This window comes from Balaenoptera ricei, chromosome 4, assembly GCF_028023285.1.
Source record: "Balaenoptera ricei isolate mBalRic1 chromosome 4, mBalRic1.hap2, whole genome shotgun sequence".
Classification (NCBI taxonomy): domain Eukaryota; kingdom Metazoa; phylum Chordata; class Mammalia; order Artiodactyla; family Balaenopteridae; genus Balaenoptera; species Balaenoptera ricei.
In genome coordinates this window covers 130652807-130678241 of record NC_082642.1, presented here as the reverse complement: position 1 = coordinate 130678241, position 25435 = coordinate 130652807, and the positions used below count along the sequence as shown (strand labels likewise).

The following is a 25435-nucleotide window of genomic DNA, read 5'->3' as shown; positions in this document are numbered from 1 at the left end:
TATTGCTGCATGTTCTTGTTTTGGCTTACTTGTCAAGCCACATTGAAAATATGGCTCCCAGTTCTTTCTAGAATAGGAGCTTAATGAGAAAAAAAATATAGACTCAATTTGGACTTGCTTTGCTTTTTTACATTCACAGGACTGTTTTAGTTCCCGTTATCTAACATACATAAATCCTTTACTGTAGAGAACACCTTCTATTTTTTATCACTTGCCATAAAGCAGAGGGCAAAATCCAAGACAGAAATGAATAATTAGCAAAAAATTGGAAACAATAAATATTTCATTTTATTTTGTTTATATTTGTGAATGGGTATACAAACCTCAGAAACACAGAAGCAGGTATCAGAACATTTATACAATTTGAGACGAGTAAAAATGACTTTCTATTTCCTAAGAGAGATTCTATATTTGTTTGCTGTGCTAGACCCTGCTGAAAGGGTTGTTTTTCTCTTGCATGTTTTATTTGTGTGTGAGAGAGAGAGAGAGAGAGAAGAAACACATTTTATTACCCCCAAAGATGTAGGGTAAAAGAAATGGTATCACTAAGCAAAAATGAATTACTCTATAAACCCCAAAGAGCATTTTACAAGTTGAAGAGGGTACAGTACCAATTATACTATTATCTCACTCTACTCTCTGGGTGAATAGTCAGAAAGCCTAAAATTACAGTTGATGTTAGATTTCTTGGCTTCATTTGCAAATGGGAGTCATTTTCTTTTTTTGTCAACGCCATAAACACACGTTATATTGTTTAAGAGCAGCAGCCCCTACTTTGTTATGATATTTTTCTCCTTTTTATCCCCCATATCAAAGGACCTTTTTTTTTTTTTCCCTTAATTTGGCTTGTTGCAGATTGATGTAATACCGTGTTTCTGAATCATTTGCAGTGGTCTTAAGATCTGTTTGAGCAGAGGCTTTTTGGCTTACTTGTCAGGAGACCAGTTCTGGAGAAGGTTCTCCAACTGGCCAGATGTGTCATTTTGGACTAGATTGAGAGGCTGCCAAAACACCATTTGCTGCCAGTACCAGATATTGTAGGGGTGCTCACCACCCTGTTACCATGGTTTTGCGGGTCTTAACATTGCATAAATAGGCAGCTGTTCTGTATTCAGAATATAAATGAGTCACCAGCTTGCTCTACCTTGAGGATTTACCTGCAATAGGGAACCACAGTGTTAACCCCTTCTTACCCTCCTGTCTGAACATCACATTTAAATGCACACTTCTCTCAGCCCATTCAGAAGCAAACCCCTATGCGTATAAATCACATCCTTCTTGCCGGTTAGACAAGAGAACGGAAAAATGTGCAGTTCATTGTGCTAAAATGGAACACATTTCCTCAGCAGCTAAAGCAGTAAATTAATCAGCTTATAAACTAAGAGTGAGCAATTTGTGCTGAATTCTTTCTTACTGCTTCTTCAATAGGAGACAAGGTTCTCTAATCTCATAAAAGGTCATGACTTCATTAAGATGGAAAACCATGTTGCAAGAGACAAGAAAAGAAAAGCCTTAAAAGTCACTCAGTTGTCTCTCTGGACCTATTTTCAGGACAGGGGATTTTTATTTATTTGGAGAATGACAATTAACCTGGAGACTTGGCCCAACAAAGAAGCAGAGTGCTGAAGTGGGTCTCATTACAGGACATCAAAGGCAGTTGGTTTGACCTAATCCACATTTGCAGCAGATGATTTACATAACAAGCTAGCACAAGCTGCCCAATTTTGATTTCAAATAGCTGACCAATTTCAAATAGCTTGACCAATTTATATATAGAAAATGTATGTGTGTGTTCATATGTATATATGTATGTAGGTGTGTGTATATATATGTACACATGTGTAACACACATACATATACATATACACGCATAAATTTGTGTTGGGGGGGTTATTTTTTTACCCCAAGGTACATTGGGAAAAAACCTTGTCTGTGTTAGAATATCAAAGAATAGGAAAAGTAAAGGCAGTTACAAAAAGCATAGGCAATTGTGTTATATGGTAGATTAGCTGGTCTCAACTACATTTTTTATTGAAGTATTGTTGACTTTTACAATATTATGTTAGTTTCAGGTGTACAGTAGTGATTAAAGATTTTCACAGATTACACACCATACAAAGTTATTATAAAATATTGACTATATTCCCTGTGCTGTACATTACTTCTTTGTAACTTATTTATTTTATAACTGGTAGTTTGTACACTTTAATCTCCTTCACGTGTTTTCTCAACTGCTTTTTCTAATGTTTACCCTAAAATAGATATAGTCCTTATTTGCTAAATAAAACCAGCATTCTACAGTCTGATAGGACTGAGTCATTTCTCCAGGCTTTTCATTTTGCCAAGGGAAGAAAAGTACACAGATAGATAGGTGACATTTGGAGAGCCAGGCATGCCAGATTTTCGGAGGTTACAACGGAGGTCCAACCTGCTGTTCTCCTAATGAAAGGAGGGGAAATTCAGACTGGCAAAACCGCTATAAGGGATATCTCTGCTCCGAATGTCACGCTGCCCAGATGTCGCTCGGCAGGTGGAGATGCAGACAGAATGAAAATGTAGCCCTGTGTATGTGGGTGCTAGTGCATTGCAAGGGTGAACAATGAGTCTATCTTCAGAAGTGTAATGAAAACAGTGTGGATCTTGTCCATATTCATGTCACGAGAAAGGGCTTTCTCAAGGAGTTCTCACCCCACTTCCCCTCCCAGACTGACAGGCATACGTGCTCCCAGACCACGTGCACATGACTTGTTTCGGGGCTTTAAGTATAACAAGTATAACAACTTATTTTAATGCATTTATACACATGTATGTATGCGTATATGCTTTTTAAATAGCAAATGGGATCATACTACATAAACAGTTTTGTACCTTGAGTTTGTATTAAATGTCAAAACTATATCATGAATGTGTCTCATTTTCTTTAGGCTTATCTCATTTTAAACTCAGATTTTATAGCAAAGGTTCATAATCATAGAGTTAATCATTTCCCTGTTGATGAGAGCTTAGATTGGCTGTAAAATATTTTAAGATGGGCGTGGTTCTGTTCTCAGTAAATACCAGCAAATTTTATTAGAACAAAGTAAGTTAAGACTTGAAGTTACCTTTTGCAAGAGAAAGCTAAAGTTACTGTCATTGAGTTTTCTTTTACTACAATTGTTTTTCTTCAGTGTTACGAGATGACTTCCGGCAAAATCCCACAGATGTTGTAGTGGCAGCCGGAGAGCCTGCAATCCTGGAGTGCCAACCTCCCCGGGGACACCCAGAACCCACCATCTACTGGAAAAAAGATAAAATTCGAATTGACGACAAGGAAGAAAGAATAAGTGTGAGTTAAACTAAAATGGACCCCTAGAGAGACTGAATATCAAGCCTTAAAATGGATGCATTTTATTATTTTATTTACATTATTTATAATATTTTATTTATATTATTTATTATTTCTTGTTAATAAAGTTGTAGAACTGTATTTGAGTGCTAATTACTATTTACACAGTATTGAAAGGACTGAAAAAAGATAACCAAAAATAAAAACTTTGGAATGAGGCTTCAAAGAGTCAAATATTATATAAATCAAGTGTGTATGATATATTAATAACTGGACCAATCTGAATATGTAAATATATCTTTGCAGTAGAATACTGATGTCGAAGCTCTTTTTTAAGATCTCCAAATGCATCTATTGATCATGCAATACAGAAGTGTCAAAGTGTAAATGATGGCCATAAACTGTATTAACTAGAACATTTCTTTTCATACTACTTTCAAAATTATAAGAGGAAATAATTTGAGGTGATGAATATTTCAAGCTCTTTCAGCTTTTCCAATGTAATATTTATAACTAAAATATTATATGAGAACTCATTTCAAAGTTTAAGAGATAGAAATTAAAATCAATGTAAAAATAACTGCCTGGTTTTATAGTTTAACCCTTGTAGAAAAATAGTCTGTTTTCAAGGGAAATGGATGATCAGGTTAATCAGTCAATTAATATTCAACATGGAACGCCCAGAAAATGGTAAAAAGGTAGAGAAATGGCATATAGTTATTTTATTTTTTCAGAGGATCCATTCAACATGGGTATGTGAAGTTTGTGAGAGCAGTCCACTGAAATAGTAGATAATGCCTCAACCTTCTGACATGGTTCTTAGTATAATTTTTATACTCAGTACAATAACTGAGATTTAATATATTTTATTTATAATAATGTCTCAACGAAACAAATGTGCCATTTCTATCAAAAAGTCCATGTTTCCTGGGTGTCTATTCTCTTTAAAAATATCTTATAAATGAGGTTTTATTCTTATGTGTACATTGTGATTACATCATAACACAGAACGAGAGAGGCCATGCAAAAGATCACAACATATTCCATATGATTCTGGCTTGAACTGTTGACACTGTGAGGATATACAGTGAAAGATAATTTGGTTCCCAGTGGTCTGTGCTCGGGTACCAAACCTATGAAAATGTGCTCCTGTTCAAGATTTTCTTTTTCATGTTTGTAATCATTTAGCTTTTGCTTTGTAACAAATCACCTCAAAATACCGTGATTTATAATAACCATTGCATTTACAGTATGATTCTGTGGGTAAGCTGACAGTTCTTTGCTCTGGGCTAGCTTGGTTGATCTTTGCTAGGCTTTCTCATGCTTCTGTGGCTTGTTTAAACGTGTGCTGGCAGCTGGGGTGATCTAGGATAACTTTACTCACATGTCTGGCCATTGACTGTCTCTCAGCTGGCCATCTTGGTCCCTCTCCTCACGGCCTCTCATTTTCCAGCAGGCTAGCTCGGGCTGGTTCTCATACTGGTCTCAGGGTTCCAACTGCAGCAAGAGAAGGCAAGTCCCTATATGCGAGTGCCTTTCTTCTGGTGAAATGTTGCTTTAGTTCCACTGATCAAATCAAATCAAATCATATTGTCACACTCAGCTTCGAGGGAAGGAGAAATGGCCTCTGTGGTTTAAACCTATCATTTATTATGCTCTACTGCATACAGTTGAGAATAGGTTGACTATGTTTTCTTCCTAAGTAAAAAAAAATGTTGAAAAGCCCTTTCTATGACATGGCTAGTTTTAGAGCCTGAATAAGTCTGATGAAAACGTACCTACTTGAGGTTTGTCTGCCTGTGAAATTAAAATTAAAGGAGGAAACCAGCATATTCTTATCTCATATCTCTTTAAGAACACTCAGTCATTGTAAAGTTAAGATTGTTGAACTAGATAAATAATAAAAAAATTTTTAAATTGGAAAAAGAAGCTATAAGTTGATGATTCACTTACCGAAAACCTTATTCTGCTTTAATGTACCCTTTAACTAACAGACATTTTAACATTATTACATTTGTTTATTCAAACAAAAATGCTTCTCATTTAAGAAACATTTAGGGACCACATATTAGAAGCCAGTGATTTGTACCAAGTCATACTCATCATTCAAAAAAAAATTATTTGTTTTTATTCAACCTGACCTCCTCTTCAAAAATTATCTCATAAATACAGTTAAGATGAGGCAAAGATAATTTTAATACTAACAATTGAAATGTAAACTCCATGAAAGCAGAGATTTTTACTATTTGGTTGACTGTTGAATCTCAAAGGCCTAGAACACTACCCAGCCCATAGAGGTACTCAGCAAATACTCACTGAATTCTTCTGAGTCAATTAGATTTCATTATATTATCCAAAGCAGATATCTAGTACTTTGTTCTGATGACAAATGTCAATAGAAATTCATTCAACAGAATCTCAGAGTGAAGACCAACCACTGTGGTTTAATGGGGGCAGTCACAAGATTCAAAATAGGACCAGGCAATAGAGAGGAAGACTGCCTTAAAGAAGCATTCTCTAGAAACGGAATATGGAGGCTTAGATTGAGGGTGAATTTAAGAGAAGAAAGTACACATGCAGATGCCAAAATAGTGGGAGAGTTTTGCGTCTTAGACACTCAGCTATTTCTTTTAGAGAAAAAAATATGTGCTTAAATATTTAAAATTATTTATTAGTGACCTTTCTTTCTCTGTTTCTTTTCCTTTCCATTTTCTTTTTTTTTCAATTTTAACAGATCCGTGGTGGAAAACTAATGATCTCCAATACCAGGAAAAGTGATGCAGGGATGTATACCTGTGTTGGCACCAATATGGTGGGAGAAAGAGACAGTGATCCAGCAGAGCTGACTGTCTTTGGTAAAACTCTCTTTTAAATTATAAATTGCTATTTACTATCTACTTTTCCATTTCCTTTAAATATTTTTGCTAATACCAAACACCAGGCCATACAGGGACAGTTACTTCTGACTTGTGGTGAACTCAATAGACTAGAATTGTCTTGTTTTCTGGTTCTGTCTTTCAGATGAAATCTTTGATGTGAAGAAAATTAAACTTTTGAAACATTAATTTACCTACTTTATTCATATATATTTATAGGATTTTGCCTTTCATCAGGAGGTAAAAAACTGTTCTTTCTCAAAATCTATTTGAGAGATTATATACATTTAAAATTTATCACTCATTCCATTGTGATGCATTTATCAAGTATTTATTTTGTGCATGACACAGGGTAAGGTTTTTAAAAATTAGAGAGTGCAGTGTATAGCCATTTCACTTGTTTTCTAATTTAAAAAATTTCAGATTGAGCTATTTGCAGTTTTACCTCATGATAAAAAGACTAGCTTGCTAGTTATACACACGCAATCAAAATTAGAAAAAAATTGATCAACTATTTTGCTATAATATTCATGTTTCTTCAACTTTAAGAGCCAAAGGACTCTTTAGCTGGAGTAATTCAGTTAGTTAATGAAAACGTGATAAGATCTATATCACAGAAATAGTGGAGAAAGCATTAGGAAGGAGAAAATTGGAGGTAGTAAAGATGGCCAATTAAACAAAAGTAAGGAAAATGCTACAGGGCAGCTGTGGAAAATTGAAAGAGAAATACAATGGCAGAAAATTGGGGAAAATGGGGATCCTAAAGATGCTGGAAAATGAAACATTCCTTTAGAAGACACTGAAGTCCCATTGAAGTCCCATTCAAGTATCTGTATGGAAATATATATGTATACACACAAACGCACTCACAAACACATACACATATGTATATACACACACATATATAGATTAGTGTGTATATCAATCTCTCTCTATATATATTTGAATAAAAGAGTCACTATTGCAGATATTATGATTTCTTTTTTAAATGCAAGCGATAATTGTGAATTTCAAATTACTTTTTTGTGTGTGCCAGTAAAATAATCTTCTGAATCTGTGCATGGTATGATAAGATCCTATGTCATTACTCCAGAACACACTGAGGTAGCATCAGAATCTGGCATACATCCCTAAAGAAACTTCTTTTGCAGTTTGGGATGTGCCACCCGTGGTATAATGGGATCCCGTGCTGCGATGCAAAAAAGAGCCATATTATGGTTTCCATTACAGTTAGAGTATCAGGTGTGCTTTATGAATATGTACTAGAGTGCAGGCCTCTCTTTTCAATTGCTCTGAGTATCAGGTAATCTCTGGTAATACTCCTTGTGGATACTAAGCGGCTTGAAGTCCCAAATGACAAAACCAGGATCCCATAATTCATTAAAGGAATTGAACAGTAAAAATAAAACTGTTCAAAGTATGCATGTAAATTTCTGTCCTACAGAGAGCTCAGACAATATCAGTTTGCCCTTACATTTCATGCAGTTATCTATCTATAGGAGTCTCAAAATGTGCTTCACTCCGTAATGAATAAAATACAGTTTTGCCTGCTAAGATATGAAATTAGCGGTCACTGAACATTAGCATTGAAAACCCACAAGTACAGCTATTCTATTTAAAGAAACACTCATCTCTATTCTTCTGTAGCTACCACCAGCTTTGGAACAGAAAAATGTTTCATTACAGCAGCATATATTGCCTTCAGAAGAAAATTGAAAGGGTTTAGTGTTATTACCCAAGCAATTAGACTTACCAAATGTGACTTGTGTTATGAAATATTCACCCTACTTTCTCTAAAAACATGATGAGAACTACAGGATATCCCTAAATATGTCAGGAGTTACAGGGGGGACTTCTAAATTATTTTGAAAGTAGCTATAAACCAAAAAGATTGAATTTGTCTACAGGCAGTTCTTCTGGAACAATTGATTTAGGAAGCTGAGAAACGTTTATCTCATGGTGTAAACTAGTCAGAACTGACCTAAGTACAATATTAAGTTGAGGGAAAAACTAAAATTCCATAATTGATAATAAAACAACATCCAAACCTAGAAATAAAACATAAAAAGCGTAGTGATGGTCTAAATCAAGATTGTGACAAGTATCGCATGGGAAAGACCCCCTCCTGTACCTTGATTCCCCAGTGCTTAGAGAAAATAAAATAACTAGTGTGCTATGTATAATGAGGCCTTCTTTAGCTTATTTTGATGTTCTATATCCAGAAAATGTTTTCTAGTAAACCTATCTGTATTTCATCGTTGTTAGATATTCTATCTCTGGTGGGAGGTTTATAAATGTAAAACTGGTTAGTGACAGTTTACCTCTCCTCTCTCAATTCTGTTTTCATGTAGCAACAATTCTGCCTTTAAAACTCTGGCTGCTATGACCAACTCTGTACTCTTCCAGCTTTTAAATGGAAGTTTTTAAATGTCCTTTGCAACTCCATCTTTAAGATATATAATACAGAAAAAGTAACTGATGATATTTAATTGTTCAAAAATATAATTCGCTTATAATGGCAAGGAAACCAATGAAAAGGATAAAGGGTCTTTACCAATACAATAGCCATCTGCAAGTATTTTGACTCTTTAATAAGTGGGATTGGACTTAGAAGTTTTTTAGTTTGAAAATTGCAAATTATGCTTTAAAAATCTGCGCTTTAGAAAAAGTCTTAAATCAGTGTGACTTAATTTTCAAAATGTTACTCTGCCATACTCTATGAATCATTTATGCTGTTTGTTCTTCTTTAATATTTGCTGACCATAAAGTAACATCCTAGTTAAGTGGCAGTACCAAATCTAAAAATTAGAAGTAGGCATCATAGTGTAGAAGGACACTAAAATCTATGGCACAGTCTAGATGTCTTCATAAAGAATACTTCATAGCAATTTACATATGTTAATTAAATTCTAGAGATCCTGAAGACAGAGAAACTAGAGTTGAAGTCCATAATTAAATTTCCAGTTATGGGTAGGTTTGGGATATCTGTTATCTAGAATTTAACTATCATTAAAAAGCAACTAAAAATAAGAATTTTTTCCTAATGATTTTTAAATGTTTATAAAAGTAATACATGAAAAAAGATTTTCTATGTTACATTTCTAATAGACATTAGAAGTATTGCAAAACTTATGATGAAATACAGAAAGAGCTTGCAACCTCCCCTCCTCCCAACACACATACACACACACACATTTCTTATCTTTGAACATTCCTATAAGCCTGTTTTATCTTTTTCTTCTGGGATTTATTTCCATATTTCTATGTGCTCATTCTGCAGTTTTATACATTTTAACTTCTTATTTTGGAAGATGATGATTTGGTCCACTTATACTCCCTTCCCCAACTTCTCACCTGTACTTTTCCCTCTTTTTGTCTTTTCCCTTCTTTGTCTTTTCAGTATATTAACTTTAGAAACATTGAATATATTAATATTTAGAATTTAAGTTATTATAGCCTTGTAAATATTGACTGTGAGCTAAGTGTTATGCAGTACTTTTCTGGCACTATATTTGGTCTTCTTCAAATTAATAATAAATCCATTTTTCCTTTTACTTATGTTTATCTATGCCTGTCATGAATTCTTCTTGAAATCTTCAACAGAAGGTTTAAAATTCTCTAAATTCTATTTAGCTATTAAGTCTACTCTTGCTACAGCCATCCTGGAGGCGTCAGACTTCTGCCCAGTCCAACCGGGCTGGATTCTATTTAGTTCTACCCCAGAAACTTCATTCTGATATTCATCTTCCCTTTCCTCTGATGCTGGATTCCCTGTTTCCTATATCCTGTATTTTTTTTTCTTGTTTAACTCCTATATTCAGAACAGTGTTTCTCTCCTGATTTCTCCTTGACTAGAGCCTAGAGCACATTCCAGACCAAACTATCTTTATTCAATCCAAAACTTAATGGATACTTCGGCTGGTTATAGAATTCAAGTTTAAAAAAATATTTTTGCTCGAAATATTAAGGTCGCCACTTCAATATCATTTTGCTTCCATCGTTACTGTTGAGGAGTCTACTGTACTTTTGATCCCTATGAGATCATTTTCCTTTTTTTTTTCTCTTTCCAAACTTTACTTAGTACCTTCTCTTTATCCCATGGTTCTGAAATGTTTCAATACCATGCCTCATTTTGGCACTTTTTTCTTTTACTGGTTGGACACTTACTGAGCAATCTCAATCTAAAAACACTCTATTCAAACAAGTCAATGAAATATACTGTCCATTTTTTCTATTCCATTTCTCTGTCAAGCATAAATTCATTAATGAGATGTTAAATCTCCTAGATCTTTCTTTTCTTGAAATATTCCTTATTTATAGCATCTTGTTCTTATTTCATGGATGTTTTAACTTATCTTGCATCTCAGGATTTTAACAATATTCTTTTTTTTTAAATAAAATTTTCTCATGATGCATTCCTCCTTTTCTTCTAAGTTCCTTTCCCTGACCTCTCGCCTGCATTGTTCTGTCTTTTACACAGGAGGCTTTCTTCAAATGACTATTTTCTTCGGGATGAGGATAGAGGTTGGGTCTGGTTATATTGATATTCAGTTATTGAGTGAGAGATAATAGTTGATGGCCTGAGTGTAGTTGAGATACTGTGAGACAAAGCTATGAGGGAAGAAATCTCAGAACCAAACCTTAGGAAATATCTGTGTGTTACTGATAACTTGTGGTCTTCATTTAAGAATTTAAAACAGAAGGTGTTATTAAAATCAAGGTGATTGTTAAGAGCAATTTAGTTCTTTTAAATAATATTAACTTGCAAACTTTAAAACAGCAAAATATTTCTCATTTGTTCACTTATTTAATAAATATCTTTTGAACACCTACTATGTGCCAGGCTCTCAGTGTTTAAATAGAGTAGGGAAATGAATAGACAGGTCCCCTGCTTTCAGTATGACTCTCATATCATATCAGCAATAACATGAAACTTTGCCTCTAAAGCATGGTGAGAAAGGTATTTTTTCCCTCTGAGAATATTTACCTATGTTTGCTTTTGCTTCACAGGATGGTTTCTCTCAGACAAAGAAAATTCTTGGCAAGAAGAGAAATTAGTGCAGCAAGGATTTATTTATTACAGTCAGGCAGACTGATCATTATCATGCAGTCTATATTGGAAGGGCACAGTTAATTCACATTCAATGGCTATCATAACACCCTGCCCCTCACACATACCCATTTAAAAAAGGAGACATACTAGGACTAGCCATCTCACTTTCCAGTTTAATAGACACTACTGGGTGGCAGATCCTTCTGGGTCAACTGAAGTTAAGATAAGATTTACAAGCAGTGGTTAGGTCTCATGTGCTTTTACTGCATAGCTTTGGTCTTAGAGGACTTAAAGGACTCTACCTATATAATTATTGCCATAATGCTACTTTTATAATGTCAAGCAAAGTTTATTTTTAAATTGTTAAGGTTGTCCTAGTGATAGCTGTCACAGCACAGCCTTTGCCAATTTTACAGCCATAGTCAATGACTGAATACAGTTGAAAGAAATTTGTTCTCTGGACACTTAATTTCCTTCATTGTAGCATGTAAGTAAGAAAGTTAAGAGATATTATGCAACCACATTTCAGATTTATGGTTTTGGGGTTGAACTGAATATTTTGCTTTCTGAGTATTATTGACGTAACCACAAGGAGACTCGGCATTTGATTTTATTACAGTTGCATACAAAGCTGGATTTTCCACAATGCCAATTTGGAACTAAATTAACCTGGCTACTTGAGACCTGTACTTTACATAGTACCACGCTGCCAAAGAACACTGCTATCTCAAGAGAGATTAACCTTATAAGCAAACTATGCAGGTGATTCAAATCCAGTTAATCTCACAATAAAAAAATGTTAATTGCATTGACAAAGACATTGCCTCTGATCATGCTGTGGCTATATAATTAAGGATCAGGCCATTCAGAGGGACTCTAATCTCATTGATAAACTTTCAGCAAATAGCCCTTGAGATTTCTACCCGTGTTTCAATGTGTAATCAGCCATAAGGTAACAACATAGAAAAATCAGTGACCTTATTTTGACACGCCTTAAAATTTGGTTTGCTTGTTAGTCAGTAGTTCAAGATGTTTCATGTATATTTATTGTAGTTGTCCAGAGCTTCATGGAGTACAGACTTCACGGGGCATTAATGGGTATTGAATGTGGTCAATTATCGACTTGCTGGATGCTTCTCTTGTCATCTTACTTTCTAATCCTTCTAACTACATTATTTGCAGATGATTTTGACACAAAACAATAAACCCCAAGATAATTCCTTGTAATTTTTGTAATTTGCGTCTGAAAGGGGTGTGGTTTTGTGTTTGGCTATGGTAACAGTAGCCCCTGCAAAGGCAAAGCATTTAAAAATACATTTCTGCCTGTATAACTTATTTAGTCTTTAATACTCATATTTTTGATTCTCAGATTTTCTGGAGATAAAGTCTAGTTAAGTAAACTGAAAATAATTCCTACCAAAAAAAGTCTTTCCATTTAAATAAATGTTAAGCAAACCTACAGTTTTTAACATACTGTTTTTTTGTAGGCTGTTAAAATTACAAAGTAGAAGATGAACTTAATATAATTAGCAGAAAACAACTGAAATAATGAATAACACAACTTAGAGATAATTGCTGCAACAGGTGCTATGGAAATTCTCAGAACAATTTTTTAAAAGTTGTGACCAAATTCCAATGAATTGGTAAATTTCAATGTTACTTTGTTGGAAGGCACAACCTCAGGTACATTCAGGTATAAAACCCTTTCTGATGTGCCATGTATATGCAAATGACTTTCTTCTGGGTTATTCTTTGCATTGTCCATTTTTTTTTATCAATTGAATTGCATTTGCCACCATAAACCAATGTTAGGCTTTCAAAAATTCTATACCACATAGTCTCCTGTGGTTATCTAGTTTCTAGGCAACTAAACTCTGCTTGAGGGCAGAATAGAATAGACAAAGTTCATTGCAAAGTTCTCCACCCCTACTGAGTTCATCAGAACAGCAGCAGGGAACCCCATAACTTTCTTCCTTCTTGAAATTGTAAATCAGGTGCTTCCACGTGTCTCCATACAAAACAGTGGGACTTAGAACAGGTATGATAACCAAAAAAATCGTCAAGGACCCTAATGGTGTCCTCTGAACGAAGAGACAATTTTAGTTTTGTGGCAACTCTTTCAAAGTTTGCTCTTTGAATTAATTATACTCACATGTTGCAATTTTGTGACTGGTGGCATGTTAAAGGAAACATACAATAACTTTGCCTGAAAATATTAATGTGTATTTTAGTGGAACTAATCTATATACTCTTACGCAATATACTTTGTAGTCAGCATCATGCCATGAAAATTTTCCATGTTAGAGAGATAGATACATAGATAGCATTTACATCCCAAGGTATGATTTTGCCACAATTTATCCTAAAATCCCCGATTTTCCAATACTGCCAGCATTGCTGCAATGATCCTATGTTGTTCTTATCTTTTGTCGCAGTTATCAGTGATCGAAGTTACTGTTCTGTATTATTTGTATTGTGGAGTGTCTGCAAGTAATGACTATTTTGGTTCTTCTCCAATACTCACACTTCCGTTTTTTTTCTTACTGATTATTAATGTCAGCATGTCCATTTTGTTCCTGATTGTATTAGGCATGACTTTAGTATATTACTTTTAAAGAATAATTTTTGCATTTAGTTTCTGATAAAATATCTTCATTATACTTAAGAAGTTTCTTGTGATTCCTTCTTTATTTAGAATTTTTTTAATCCAATGGATTCTCTATGTCTATAGATGTAATCATATTTATTTTCTCCTCTCTATAATATAAGTAACCTCCTTTACCATATTAAGAATGCACTTGACTTCAAGTAACAGAATGCTAACAATGGCTTAAGTGTAAGGGGCCCATTTTTTTCATATCTACCATATCTGCAATGAAAGGATCGACACAGTCACACATCATGTCCATACCTTACCTGCCACTTTGTTCCAGTTTGCCGGATGGAACTTTGAGAATCTTTCTAGACTTTCCTTCCACATCTGAGTGATCACCCAGTTCTGGTATCTCTTCATTCTGTTCCCTCTTCCATATCCCTAGAACCAGTTCTAAGCTGAAATAATTTCTTACAATAACTGTTTGACCTAATTCACTGCTTCATATTCTCTTCTAATTCATTTTTCACAGATCTGCCAACACGATCGTTTTCATATGCTTATTAAAAATGGTGCTTCCTTAGTTAAAATCTTTCAACATCTCTCTATCACCTTTAGGGTAGAGCTCACATTCTTTGACAGGGTATAGAAGACCCATCATTGTCTCACCATTTACCAACTAACTAGTTTCATCTCTCACCACTTTTCTGATGAAACCAAGCTGCTGGCTCTTCACCAGCTACCAAGCTCGAAACCTGGCATAGGAGAAGCTGCATTAACACGTGCTGAATGAATGAGTGGATGAGGGAAAGACTTCTCTTAGCTTACTCATCCATATGCCAAGTTTTAGGACAATTCCCCCTTTAAAATCGGAGGGAGCAGGAGGGATAGCCTGACAGATGATTTCTCATTCATTAGTGATATCAGCAGTGGCTTGGATCTCTTTTAATATTGGGTTACAGCAGCTTTTGGTTGAGCTGGATGAATATCCCTAAGTGATAGCAAAGAAGAAATCAATCCTGCTTTCTTTGCTAATGACTCATCTTTTTCTGTCAATATTCCAAACACTCATAAGAAGATACTGATCCTATTGCCTATATACTGCCAAAAACAGTAGCTCAATATGAACTATGCAGGCACTAAAATAGTTGTTTGGAGCACACAGTGTCCAGTGGTCAAAGGATAACACTAAGTAATTCTATCCAACTTGCAGATTTGTTCTGTGGTCAAAGGGGCACACTTAGCTGCTAATTGTTTCTGAGCACCTAAAATCTTTTGAAGCAAACTTTTCCCTCAAGTCTATATGGATTATTTCTAAATCCTGTGTTATAAAACCTCTCCATGATAAAGTCCATGAGCCTTGTGTTGCGGCTTGGGGTTTTGGGGCCCCAGTGTACAGATACTTGAGCATGTGCAGGTCTGTCTGTGTTTAAAGAAAATTTTGATCCCTACTGTCAACTGCCCTGTGGAGAGATGCAGTTGTCTTCCTTCTGAATACCAATGATGGTTGACTTTATTGCATTAAAATATGCTTTTGTAGCTTACACATTTGTTTCAGAAATATGGGTCTTTATTTAGTCAATAAAATCATATACTTCCAGTCTATACTCAACATATGTTATTTGATGTGATTTATTTTCCTTAAAGATTTCTTGCTAAATATGTTTCAGTTTTTGTGCCACTGTATTCACATTCTTAAATTGGGTTTGAAACTAAAGTTCTAAGTGACTAAGTATGGCCATATGGCCATAAATTGTGTCAACTCCCTAAGGATTTCATTTTTCTTTTCCTTGACTTCTCTTCCTACTTCAATAAGTAGCAATATTGGACTTGCCTATGATTGAGAGACATGGGCTAATAAAAATTTAAATGGTGATTTTTCCTGTATCAGAATCAGATCATTATAAAAAAGAGAAGAAACTAGACAAGAGATTGAAGTGTTTACAGATATGTAAAACTACATTTTGTTTTATACTTCTCTTCAATAGTAAGATTCTTATGGACAGGAATTTATTTTTTCCAGGCTTTATTTAGAAGAGTGTTAGAGGGCTTCCGTGGTGGCGCAGTGGTTGAGAGTCTGCCTGCCAATGCAGGGGACACGGGTTCGAGCCCTGGTCTGGGAGGATCCCACGTGCCGCGGAGCAACTGGGCCCGTGAGCCACAGTTACTGAGCCTGCGCGTCTGGAGCCTGTGCTCTGCAACAAGAGAGGCCGCGATAATGAGAGGCCCGTGCATCGCGATAAAGAGTGGCCCCCACTTGCCACAACTGGGGAAAGCCCTCAGACAGAAACGAAGACCCAACACAGCCATAAATAAATAAATAAATAAATAAATAAATAAATAGATAGATAGATAGACCCAAAGTTTAAAAAAAAAAAAAAAAGTGTTAGAATGCAGATTAACAGTACTAGGTACAGATTAACAACAAAAGACTAAAGGACAGAAACACTAAAACAGAATACTAGAGAAACAAACAAACAGAAAAGTTAAGTAAATAAAAATGGGCAAGTATCTGGAACACTTAGGAGAAGATAATTAGAAGTAGCCTTAGAAAAGTATGTGACAGTAAATAGTTTACAATAATTAATAATGATAGTGTTTTTTATTTAAGAAAAATCAGATTGACAGATTTTTAAAAAATTTAAGACACACAAAAATCACATATGAAGTTAAAATATTCATGGAAGTATTGGGTCCTTATCAAATGGATAGCCTTAGTGAGAAAATTTAGATAATACTCATCTTGAGAGCACAACGTTTTTAGTTTTCTCTAGCATTCTTGATGGAATATTAATATTTGTTTCCTTTTTGATATTTTCCATTAGTTTCAACTTTCATTTTTCCCACTCTGAGTCATTTTAATGGATTAAGATAATCATCTCTTTCCTTGTTTCTTTGGAATTCATTGTTCAGGTTTTTTATGACAAGTTCCACATGATTTAGCTCAGAAACTCACAGAAGAATCAATTTAATATTTTCCAACAGATTGTATGGTTTTATATGCAAACCATAGCTATTTATGTGCTCCAAAAATATTTTATCTTATACAATTACATTGGATCTGTAAGACCTTATCAAGACATAGTTGAGCTATAAAATTAGGTACCTATGTACCAAAAATAAACCACATATTTTCTATGCTTTTTTTCATAATGCACTTGAAATATGCACAACATTCATTTTATTTTACTGTTTCTTTTTTTCCCTAAGAACGACCCGCTTTTCTCAGGAGGCCAATTAACCAGGTGGTGCTGGAGGAAGAAGCTGTAGAGTTTCGTTGTCAGGTCCAAGGAGATCCTCAACCAACTGTGCGGTGGAAAAAGGATGACGCAGACTTGCCAAGAGGAAGGTAAGAACATCATATGGATGGAAAATTGTTAGATAACCATTGAATAATTATAAAAGAAAAAGACAGCCCCCATTGTACCACCAAACACTCATATCTTGGTATGTTATTTTCACACATGATTTTTATATATGAAAGCCAGATATCTGCTGTTTTATATACTGAAGTCCTCCAGGCTTTTGATGTCACTCTTTCATTGAATTTTCACATAAATGCCGGACCCTCAACTCCATCTATTATCCCCCAATATCAAGGATTCTTAAGGCACTCTTTTTCTCCTGGCCCCATCTAGGTCTGCCATTCTGTTCCTGCTGAATTTCTAATGACCCACCCACCCCAAATGCCCCCTTCAACTACTGCTCTGTGGCCATGGCTACTGGGTGTAGCGGACTGTAGGGTCTGCAATAAACAATGGATCTCATTCAATACCATAATGAAAAGGCACATCGCTATCCACGTAGGGAATTTTTCACTTACGGACTTCCTGTCACTTTCTCACTTGCCATCTCTTCATGGAGATCTTCTCTTCCAACTCTTTTCTATTCTTATCACCAAACCCAAAACCCAATCTCTCACTCTCTAGGATAAGTCCAGAAATGCTTGTCATCTTTTATAAAAATAAAAATAGAACTTTTTTGTAATCTAAATTCTCCCAGGACCTTGCCTTTTATGATCAAATAAATCATTCAAGTATTTTTTTTTCCTATGTAACAAGCGTATTTAGCTATAAGATTTCTTTTGACTTCATCCTAGTCCTACCTTCTGAAACTACAGCCATCACACCTACTACAATCAGGGTCTGCAAAAAATTTCACATCCTGCTTTTTTACTAATTTTCTTTCCTAAAAAAGAAATTAGGTTTCATTCAACTGACTGAAAGTAAACATGCTTTCACAGAAATCAAATTGAGTTTTTTTGTGCTTTCACTGGCACTGCTATCGATTCTTTCCTGAATTTATACATTCATTTCAAAATCTCATTATTACATATCCCTAGGTCTCTGATACTATACTTTCTAAAGTCACATTATCAACAGCACTGGCTTCAAATGGACCAAACATTTTTAATAGTGACAGGTTCTTTGCAATCTATAGCAAAGAGACAAGTGAAAATTTTACTTTGCTTAGCTTTTCGGCATAAATGGTAGAGAAAGTTGACTATGTTTCTTTTCTCGCTTTGCTGTCAGACACCTAGTTTTAAAGAATGTTATTAGGAGAGGTTAGTGAATGTGAGCCTCCTCAAACTTTCTCAGTGGAGAAGCAGGTTGAAAAGCAAGTAGAGGTGATGGAATTGAGGTATTGGAGTCCATCTTCTGTGTATACTCAATAACTTTCCACAAATTTGAGGGCACTTCGTGTATAATTTTAAAATGTTGATGTAAGACTAAGAGATTAATTATATTGTAAAATTAGTGTAGACAAAGATTAATTTTCAATTAGTAGAAATAAATAGCCTGTTCATAAAAAAATCTTTCATTTTGGAATAATTTTGGATTTACAGAAAGTTACAGAGATAGTACAGAGAATTCCCATGTACCCTATACCTGGTTTCCCCTATTGTTAACATCTTACACAAATATGAAAGATATGTAACTCATAATAGACAAATGCTGATACATGATAATTAAAGTTTATATGTTATTTTGATTTCACCAGTCTTCCTTTTTCTCCAGGATCCTACCTGGGGTATTTTAGTTGGATATTATAGGATATTGCATTAAGTTGTCATGTTTTCCCAGTCTCCTCTGTTCTATGACAGGTTCTCAGTCTTTCCTTGTTTTTATGACCTTGACAAGTCTTAAGTATCCTAAGACTGTTCTGGACAGGTATACTAAGAATGTTCCCCAAACTTGGGATTGTCTAGTGTTTTCTCATGATTAGACTGGCTTTCTGGGACTTCAGGAAGAAAGTCAAGGAGAGTGCCCTTTTTGTCACATGATTATCAGGGGTTACATGATATTCACATTACATCCCTGGTGATCCTGATATTTTTAATCATTAAATAGGATCCTATTGACAAAAGTTGAGAAAATAGAAAGTGGTAAGGGTGTATTACATTTTAATGCGTCTATGTCTTTGAATTAAGGTAAAATACACCTTAATCCCAGTTTGATTTGTTCCCAGATTGCTCTAGGTGTTAGGTCGTTAAACCTGAAAGCTTGGTTTGCCACAATGTTCTCCAAATCTTTCCATATTCTTTTGCTTCCGAGCTCAAATAATACATACAAATCAAACAACAGCATTAAAACTGCCTATTTAGAATGGCTGATATAAAGGCCTCTAAAGACGAAGTTGAAATTTTTCGAAATCATACCTCTACCAACTTTCCTTAAAACATTTCGTAAGTTTGTCCTCTTTATTCTTCTGTTACTGGCATGATATGACTACAGTGCTTTGTGTGACCAGCTAAATATTTTTAAAGTATTAGGCAAATGGAAATGCTGTGTAAGCTTTATATTGTAGGTTAGAAAGGCTTAAAGCAAGGATCAGTGCAATGTAGAAATTGAGGTCAGGACTTTTATCATGATAGAAGCCATGTACTTTTTCTTGAAATCTCAATCTTTAAATGGTATTTCAAAGAAGCTTATTCACTCTTAGATTTGTATGCATTAGCATAAGCTTCACATATGCATAATGAGGGGGAAGGAGACCTTTTTGCTTGGTGAGGAATAACAGTAATGACTTAACCAACCATAGCCCAAATCAACAACATTGATTCTATTACATTATTTAGGTCTCAGACTAGGGAGATGGCCATTGTTCTTGTGTAAGCAATTGTGTGGAGTGGTGTGGAGGATGACATTTCTTTGGCTTAACATTTAATGCAATTTGAATAAGGTTTGTGTAGTGGTTCATGCTCAACACATTTATAGTAAAGCTTTGTAGGGCAGCTGCATAGCCTGTAATTACTATGTAAGTAATATGTGACTATTTTTCTTTTGGAGACAAGAAAAGCTTTTCAATTCAAGTTTAAATTTATGAAATGCTGTGATAGCTATTTAAACTTTCAACACAGAAGAAGATATCTGTGCCAACCTTCCAGTAACCAGAGATGAATTAAAGGAGTATTTTTTTCTTCACTGTGAAAACATTTTTTAAGTAGTACCCGTACACCTCTTTCTTTGATTTAGCCCTAAATTTCTGACCTTTCTCAGTAACTATCGTTAATGAAATTACAACTTACCATTGGTGAGTTTTATTAAAGCCATTTTTTGATTAGATAAATATTTCGGTGAGGTTGATAAATAGCAATTCCCAAGTCTAACAATAACCCTGATGCCCAAGCAGGGAAAAGTTATTTATTTAGACATTTTCCATATAAAAAAGGGACAAAATAGGAAGGAGCCTTCATTTTATATATGCTACTGTTAAAATGTTAATTGCTTGTGTGAGGGCAAGTTCATGTGCCCAACTCACAGCAAGGCCAAACAAACCTAAATGTCGCAGTTTGGAGCAGAGAAAGGTTTATTGCAGGGCCATGCAAGGAGAGGAGTGGATCGTGCTCTAAAAAACCCCCAAGGTCCCCCAATGGGTTTTGGCAAAGCAGTTTTAAAAGCCAGGTGAGGGAGCGGGTCACAGGGTGTGTGATCAGCTCGTGCACAATTCTCTGACTGGCTGATGGTGAGGTAACAGGTTGATGTCACAGGGATTAACATTATCAGTCTTCGGCTCCCGGAGGCCTGGGCCTTCGTTCTCATGGTCATCAAGTAGTTAACATCTTCCAGTTGGTGGGGGGTTTTCACATCTCTAAAACAGCTCAGGAAATGTGCATCAGGTACTGTTATCTAGGTACTTCAGAGAGGAGCTAAAGCAGAGGATATGGGGGAGAGCTTGTCATGGGAAGGCCTCATAGGATCCTGCTTGGTTACGTTTGCAGAAACATCTTACAATACTACTATTTCACAGTTGAAGATTTCAGGAAGAGAAAGGTCACTGCTTTTTTTGTGATTGTACCAGGTATCAATATCTTTTTCTCCAAAGAGTCTCAATACGTATGTGCTCAAATAAATGCACAACGACTCATTTATTAGGGATAAGAATTTTATACACCACCGTGAAAATAAAGTGGGTGGGGGAACAAAATGAGGAGATAAGGGAAAGACATTTTGTAGTTCGTAATGATTATGTGTTTTAAAAACACTGTTTTTTCAAGGCATAATTGAAATTGTAGAAGAAACACTTTAAGGTTTACCTATGTTTATTAAGTGCCTATTGTATTTATTAAGTGCCATTGATAGTCTGTGAAAAAGAAGTCACTTTAAACAAGGTAAATATGCTGTTATTGATTATTTTTTATTTTACGTTGATCAAATTGAGTGATGTAGGAAAGTATTCACATACTGAATACATTAATGAAAGTTAAAACTGAAGTAATTCTAGTGTCTTGCTTGGGTGCTACATTTTTTTTCCTCAGGCAAACCTAGAGCTTTTTGCTAATTAGTACTTTTCACAAAGTGTTTCATGTGATAGAAATTGCCAGTATTTATAATAACTGAGGCAATGTTCCATCATAGCATAGGGATATTGTATATTTTGTAATGAAAAAAGTATATATATGCTGAAGCTTTATGAAAAATAGCATGTACTAATATAAAAGAAACAGAATACTATACATTTACAACCAAAGACATAACAATAAAAAATTGAAATTTACCAACGCTGCAATATTCTGTTCAATTTAATATTTGTGAGGAGAATAAAAATACCTCTTCTCAGAATTTGGGTAAGAAGTAGTATGATTAATTCAACTATGTTTTCTTATCTGGGTTTGTCTGTACAGTTTGTATTTCAGATAATTATTAGCAATCTTTTAAAGGACTATAAACAGGAAATTTAACATCTTGCATCAATCATATATCAGTATACCACCATTAGTGAGTTCCAAGATATTTTTTATTTCATTTTTATTTATTTTCTAAACTAACTCTAAAGTGACACTAACTTTCTCAATAAAGATCTAGAGTAGAGAAAGGAATGTTCATAATAGCTTGTCGCAGAAAAAAAGAAATAAAATATGCCATTTACATTCTTATGTATGCCTGCGAATTCTAAATGCAGTTGATGGCTTTCACATCGTGGATATCATTCATGAATATTTCATAAAAATAGAAAAAGGACTAGAGAAAAAGCGTTTCAAGATATATAGTGCAAAATTCTATCAATTTTCCTGCACCAACTGACAAATTCCTTTTTCTAAAGTGCAAATCTATTTTAAGAGAGACTTTTTAAGAGTTCTTAGTTCCATGAAATGTGAGATTCACATAAATACATGATTCCTTAAGAAAAGGAATGAATAGGACCACTTATAAGTCCCCTTTTTGTGGCATTTTTACACTAAGTGGCTCTCTTCGCTTAGCCCTGGAAAATGTTCTTATATTAATTGTTTGGAAGCTCCATTGTTTAGAGCATGTGCTTCTGGGATGCAGAGATGCTGAACAGGTGCTAAGCTACCCTGCTGAGGAGATCAGCCTTCTTCACATACAGTGTGTTTCAAGGACATGTGGTAATTTGGGCTCATGATAAATAACCACGCTGATAAGGTTGGCTGGTCAAGATTGGTCAATTAAAGTGGTTTTCAAAAAAGAAGGGAAAAAAACTGAGAGCAGGAGAAAAGCAATGTATATAAATATTGTATGTGGCATTTGAATAAATAGACTGGTCCCTAAGATTTAGAAATATAAGGAAAAGTGTAAATGAAAATTCTATGATTTTTCAGCTATACAGATGTCTTAGGCATTTCTGCTTGAAAAAATAATTAGAACTGCCTGGACCATTGTTGTGGGATCTTTTAATAGAGCAACCAATAACAAAGAATATTTAGGTCATTGTCAGGGATGTTGGATTTTAGCCTTGTTCTGACACTGTTTGATCATTTATCCCTTTAGTTATACGCGCATGTTCTGGAAATGATGTTCAACAGATTTCTCTACCACTAACTAGGAGTGTGACCTTGAAGAACCTATTTAAACTCTTTGTGTTTTACATCCTGAAGATATGGACCAGCAATGCATTGGGACTAATGATTAACTTATACTTTGACTCATTTGTACAGGGTGAATCATTATGCCATCCATTCTAATTCAAAGGGTTATTAAGATGATATAACTTATTCAGAGCACTGTAGACACTGTACAGTGGGTGTACATAACAGCTGCCTCAGTTTTATAAATCCTACTGATTGGTGGTATTTATTAGTTATGTAGGTAACTACAAAGAAAACATAGTTAATGCTAAAAAAATACCGAGTATATAATTTTCATGAAATAATCACAATTCTCCTCTCTCTGGCCAATTGATTTCCAAAGAAACACATAAAATATTATTGATTTAAGAAATATCACTTTTTCTTTTAAATCATATAGGTTTATTTATAAATTTTTCCAGCCCGTTTGCCAAGCCTAAAAGTTGTCACCCTCTTCTCTACCTCTGGGAGATTGAACATGGTCCAGATATTATATTCTAACCCCAGTGCAATCAGTTATCTGGGTTGGGAACTTCAAATTTCACACATTACCTGTATCCTTTGTCCACTGGTAATAAGAAAACCACCATCTTTCATAATCTTTGTAAGAAGATTATGTAACGATTAAAGCAAGTATTATTGGAGGACTTACTATTTGCCATGCATTGTTCTAAATGATTTTTGCATATATTAATTTCATTATTTTAAAGCTTAGTGTTCCAGAATAATATTACTCCCATTTGAGGTATGTGGAAATAGCTTAAAGAAGTTGTTTCCAAAGACACACATTAATATGTGTTAGGGCCAGGACCTGACTTAGTATCTGTCCAACATGAAACCTGTATTTTAAACTAATGGGCTCTGTAATTATGTGATTACGAATTGTTTATGGAATTGAGCCCCTTACAAATTTTACATTTTAAATAATTTTAAATTTTAAATAATTGGTTAGAAACACTATATTATGAGTAACTTTATAGGAATACTGTATAGCATTACTATTAAGGGTAGTTTTTAGACCAATTGCATAACCCTCACATAAAATGTCCCAGTGTTTTGAAAATCTAAACTTGGACCAGGTCAAGCTTCCCTCCTTGGAAGCTGAAAATATAGATTTTGTTTATAAACAGAATTAATTAGCAATTTTCAGAGGGATGCCAAAATGGTATTTTTTCTGTGTTTTCATCAAATAGGTGCTAATAGTTGCTGTTAACACGAAACTAATTGCCACCTAGGGTGGGGAGTGCAAGTTGCCTCATCCTGTGACCACACTGGCCCATCTGTTGAGAATCTCTGCTAAGGAACAATGCAGGAACTGGCATGCAATTTGGGTTCTGGCCAGTGGTCAACTAACAAGCTGGGACCACTTGGACTAAGAAATGCCTTGAAGTCAGAGATGCTCTGCTGTCCATTAACTGGCAGCTCTTGTGTTGTGTGAGGGCAGAGCCAAGACCAGGTGCCAGTTTGCAAAGCAGAGGATCTGCCTGAGTGCCACCTGTCACTGGCATGTGAGTGTCGTCCCACCAGGAGCCACAGCAGGTGTGCTTCGTCCATCAAAGTGTGGCATATTAGAGCATTCAGCTAGGCTAAGGTCGAGACCAGGGCAACATTTTACCTTAGCCCAAACAGGAGGACAGGCCAAAGGCTTAGCAGGAGATGAGATAGTTGTCACATCACACCGTATCCCAAGGGTGGATATACTGGATGTTTATCATCAGAGACGCTCTTTCTCATACCTGGGTTCTTGCCTTAACTCAATAAAAGGAAGAGTTATGTAATTGACTCTATCAACACAAATCCTTGCCTTTATAAGACAACTTGTGGTTAGAATCACTTAGATGAATTCATTACTCCACAGGCTTTTCAAATTAAGATACAGTTCTGGTTGTTTGTTTATTTTTTTCTGTTGTTATTCTTAATAAATTGAATCGTAATGTGGAGCTGCAAGGTTAACTAGAATTTAGGAGATCAACACTCTTATCCCAGCCCTGTCATAATGCATCATGTTATTTTAAACAATTTATGTTACATGTCTGAGTACCACAGTCCACATCCTCAAAATATGTAAGTTGCCTTGGATGGTTTCTGCAGTACCTTTAAATTCCAAAATGGTATGAATCTATGAATGTCAACAATGCAAAACGATTTAAAAAGTATAATACATTTTTAGAGGAAAAAATCCCTAAGATTTGAAATGAATGAGCCTAAAAAGGAATATTAAAATTACTCATATAACCATTACCAATGGCATCTACTTTTTACGTTTTGCATATATCTTCTC

General features: G+C 35.0%; 1 protein-coding gene across 8 annotated transcripts in view; it reads left to right on the top strand.

The window, feature by feature from the left end:
• Positions 1-25435, top strand: part of ROBO2 (roundabout guidance receptor 2) — a 572703-nt gene that overhangs the window by 405423 nt on the left and 141845 nt on the right. For all 8 annotated transcript variants that reach the window (XM_059921372.1, XM_059921368.1, XM_059921371.1 and 5 more), the window contains exons 3-5: positions 3168-3325; positions 6060-6180; positions 17058-17196. In XM_059921372.1, the coding sequence (XP_059777355.1) occupies positions 3168-3325; positions 6060-6180; positions 17058-17196 (418 nt within the window). The remainder of the gene's footprint in view (positions 1-3167; positions 3326-6059; positions 6181-17057; positions 17197-25435) is intronic.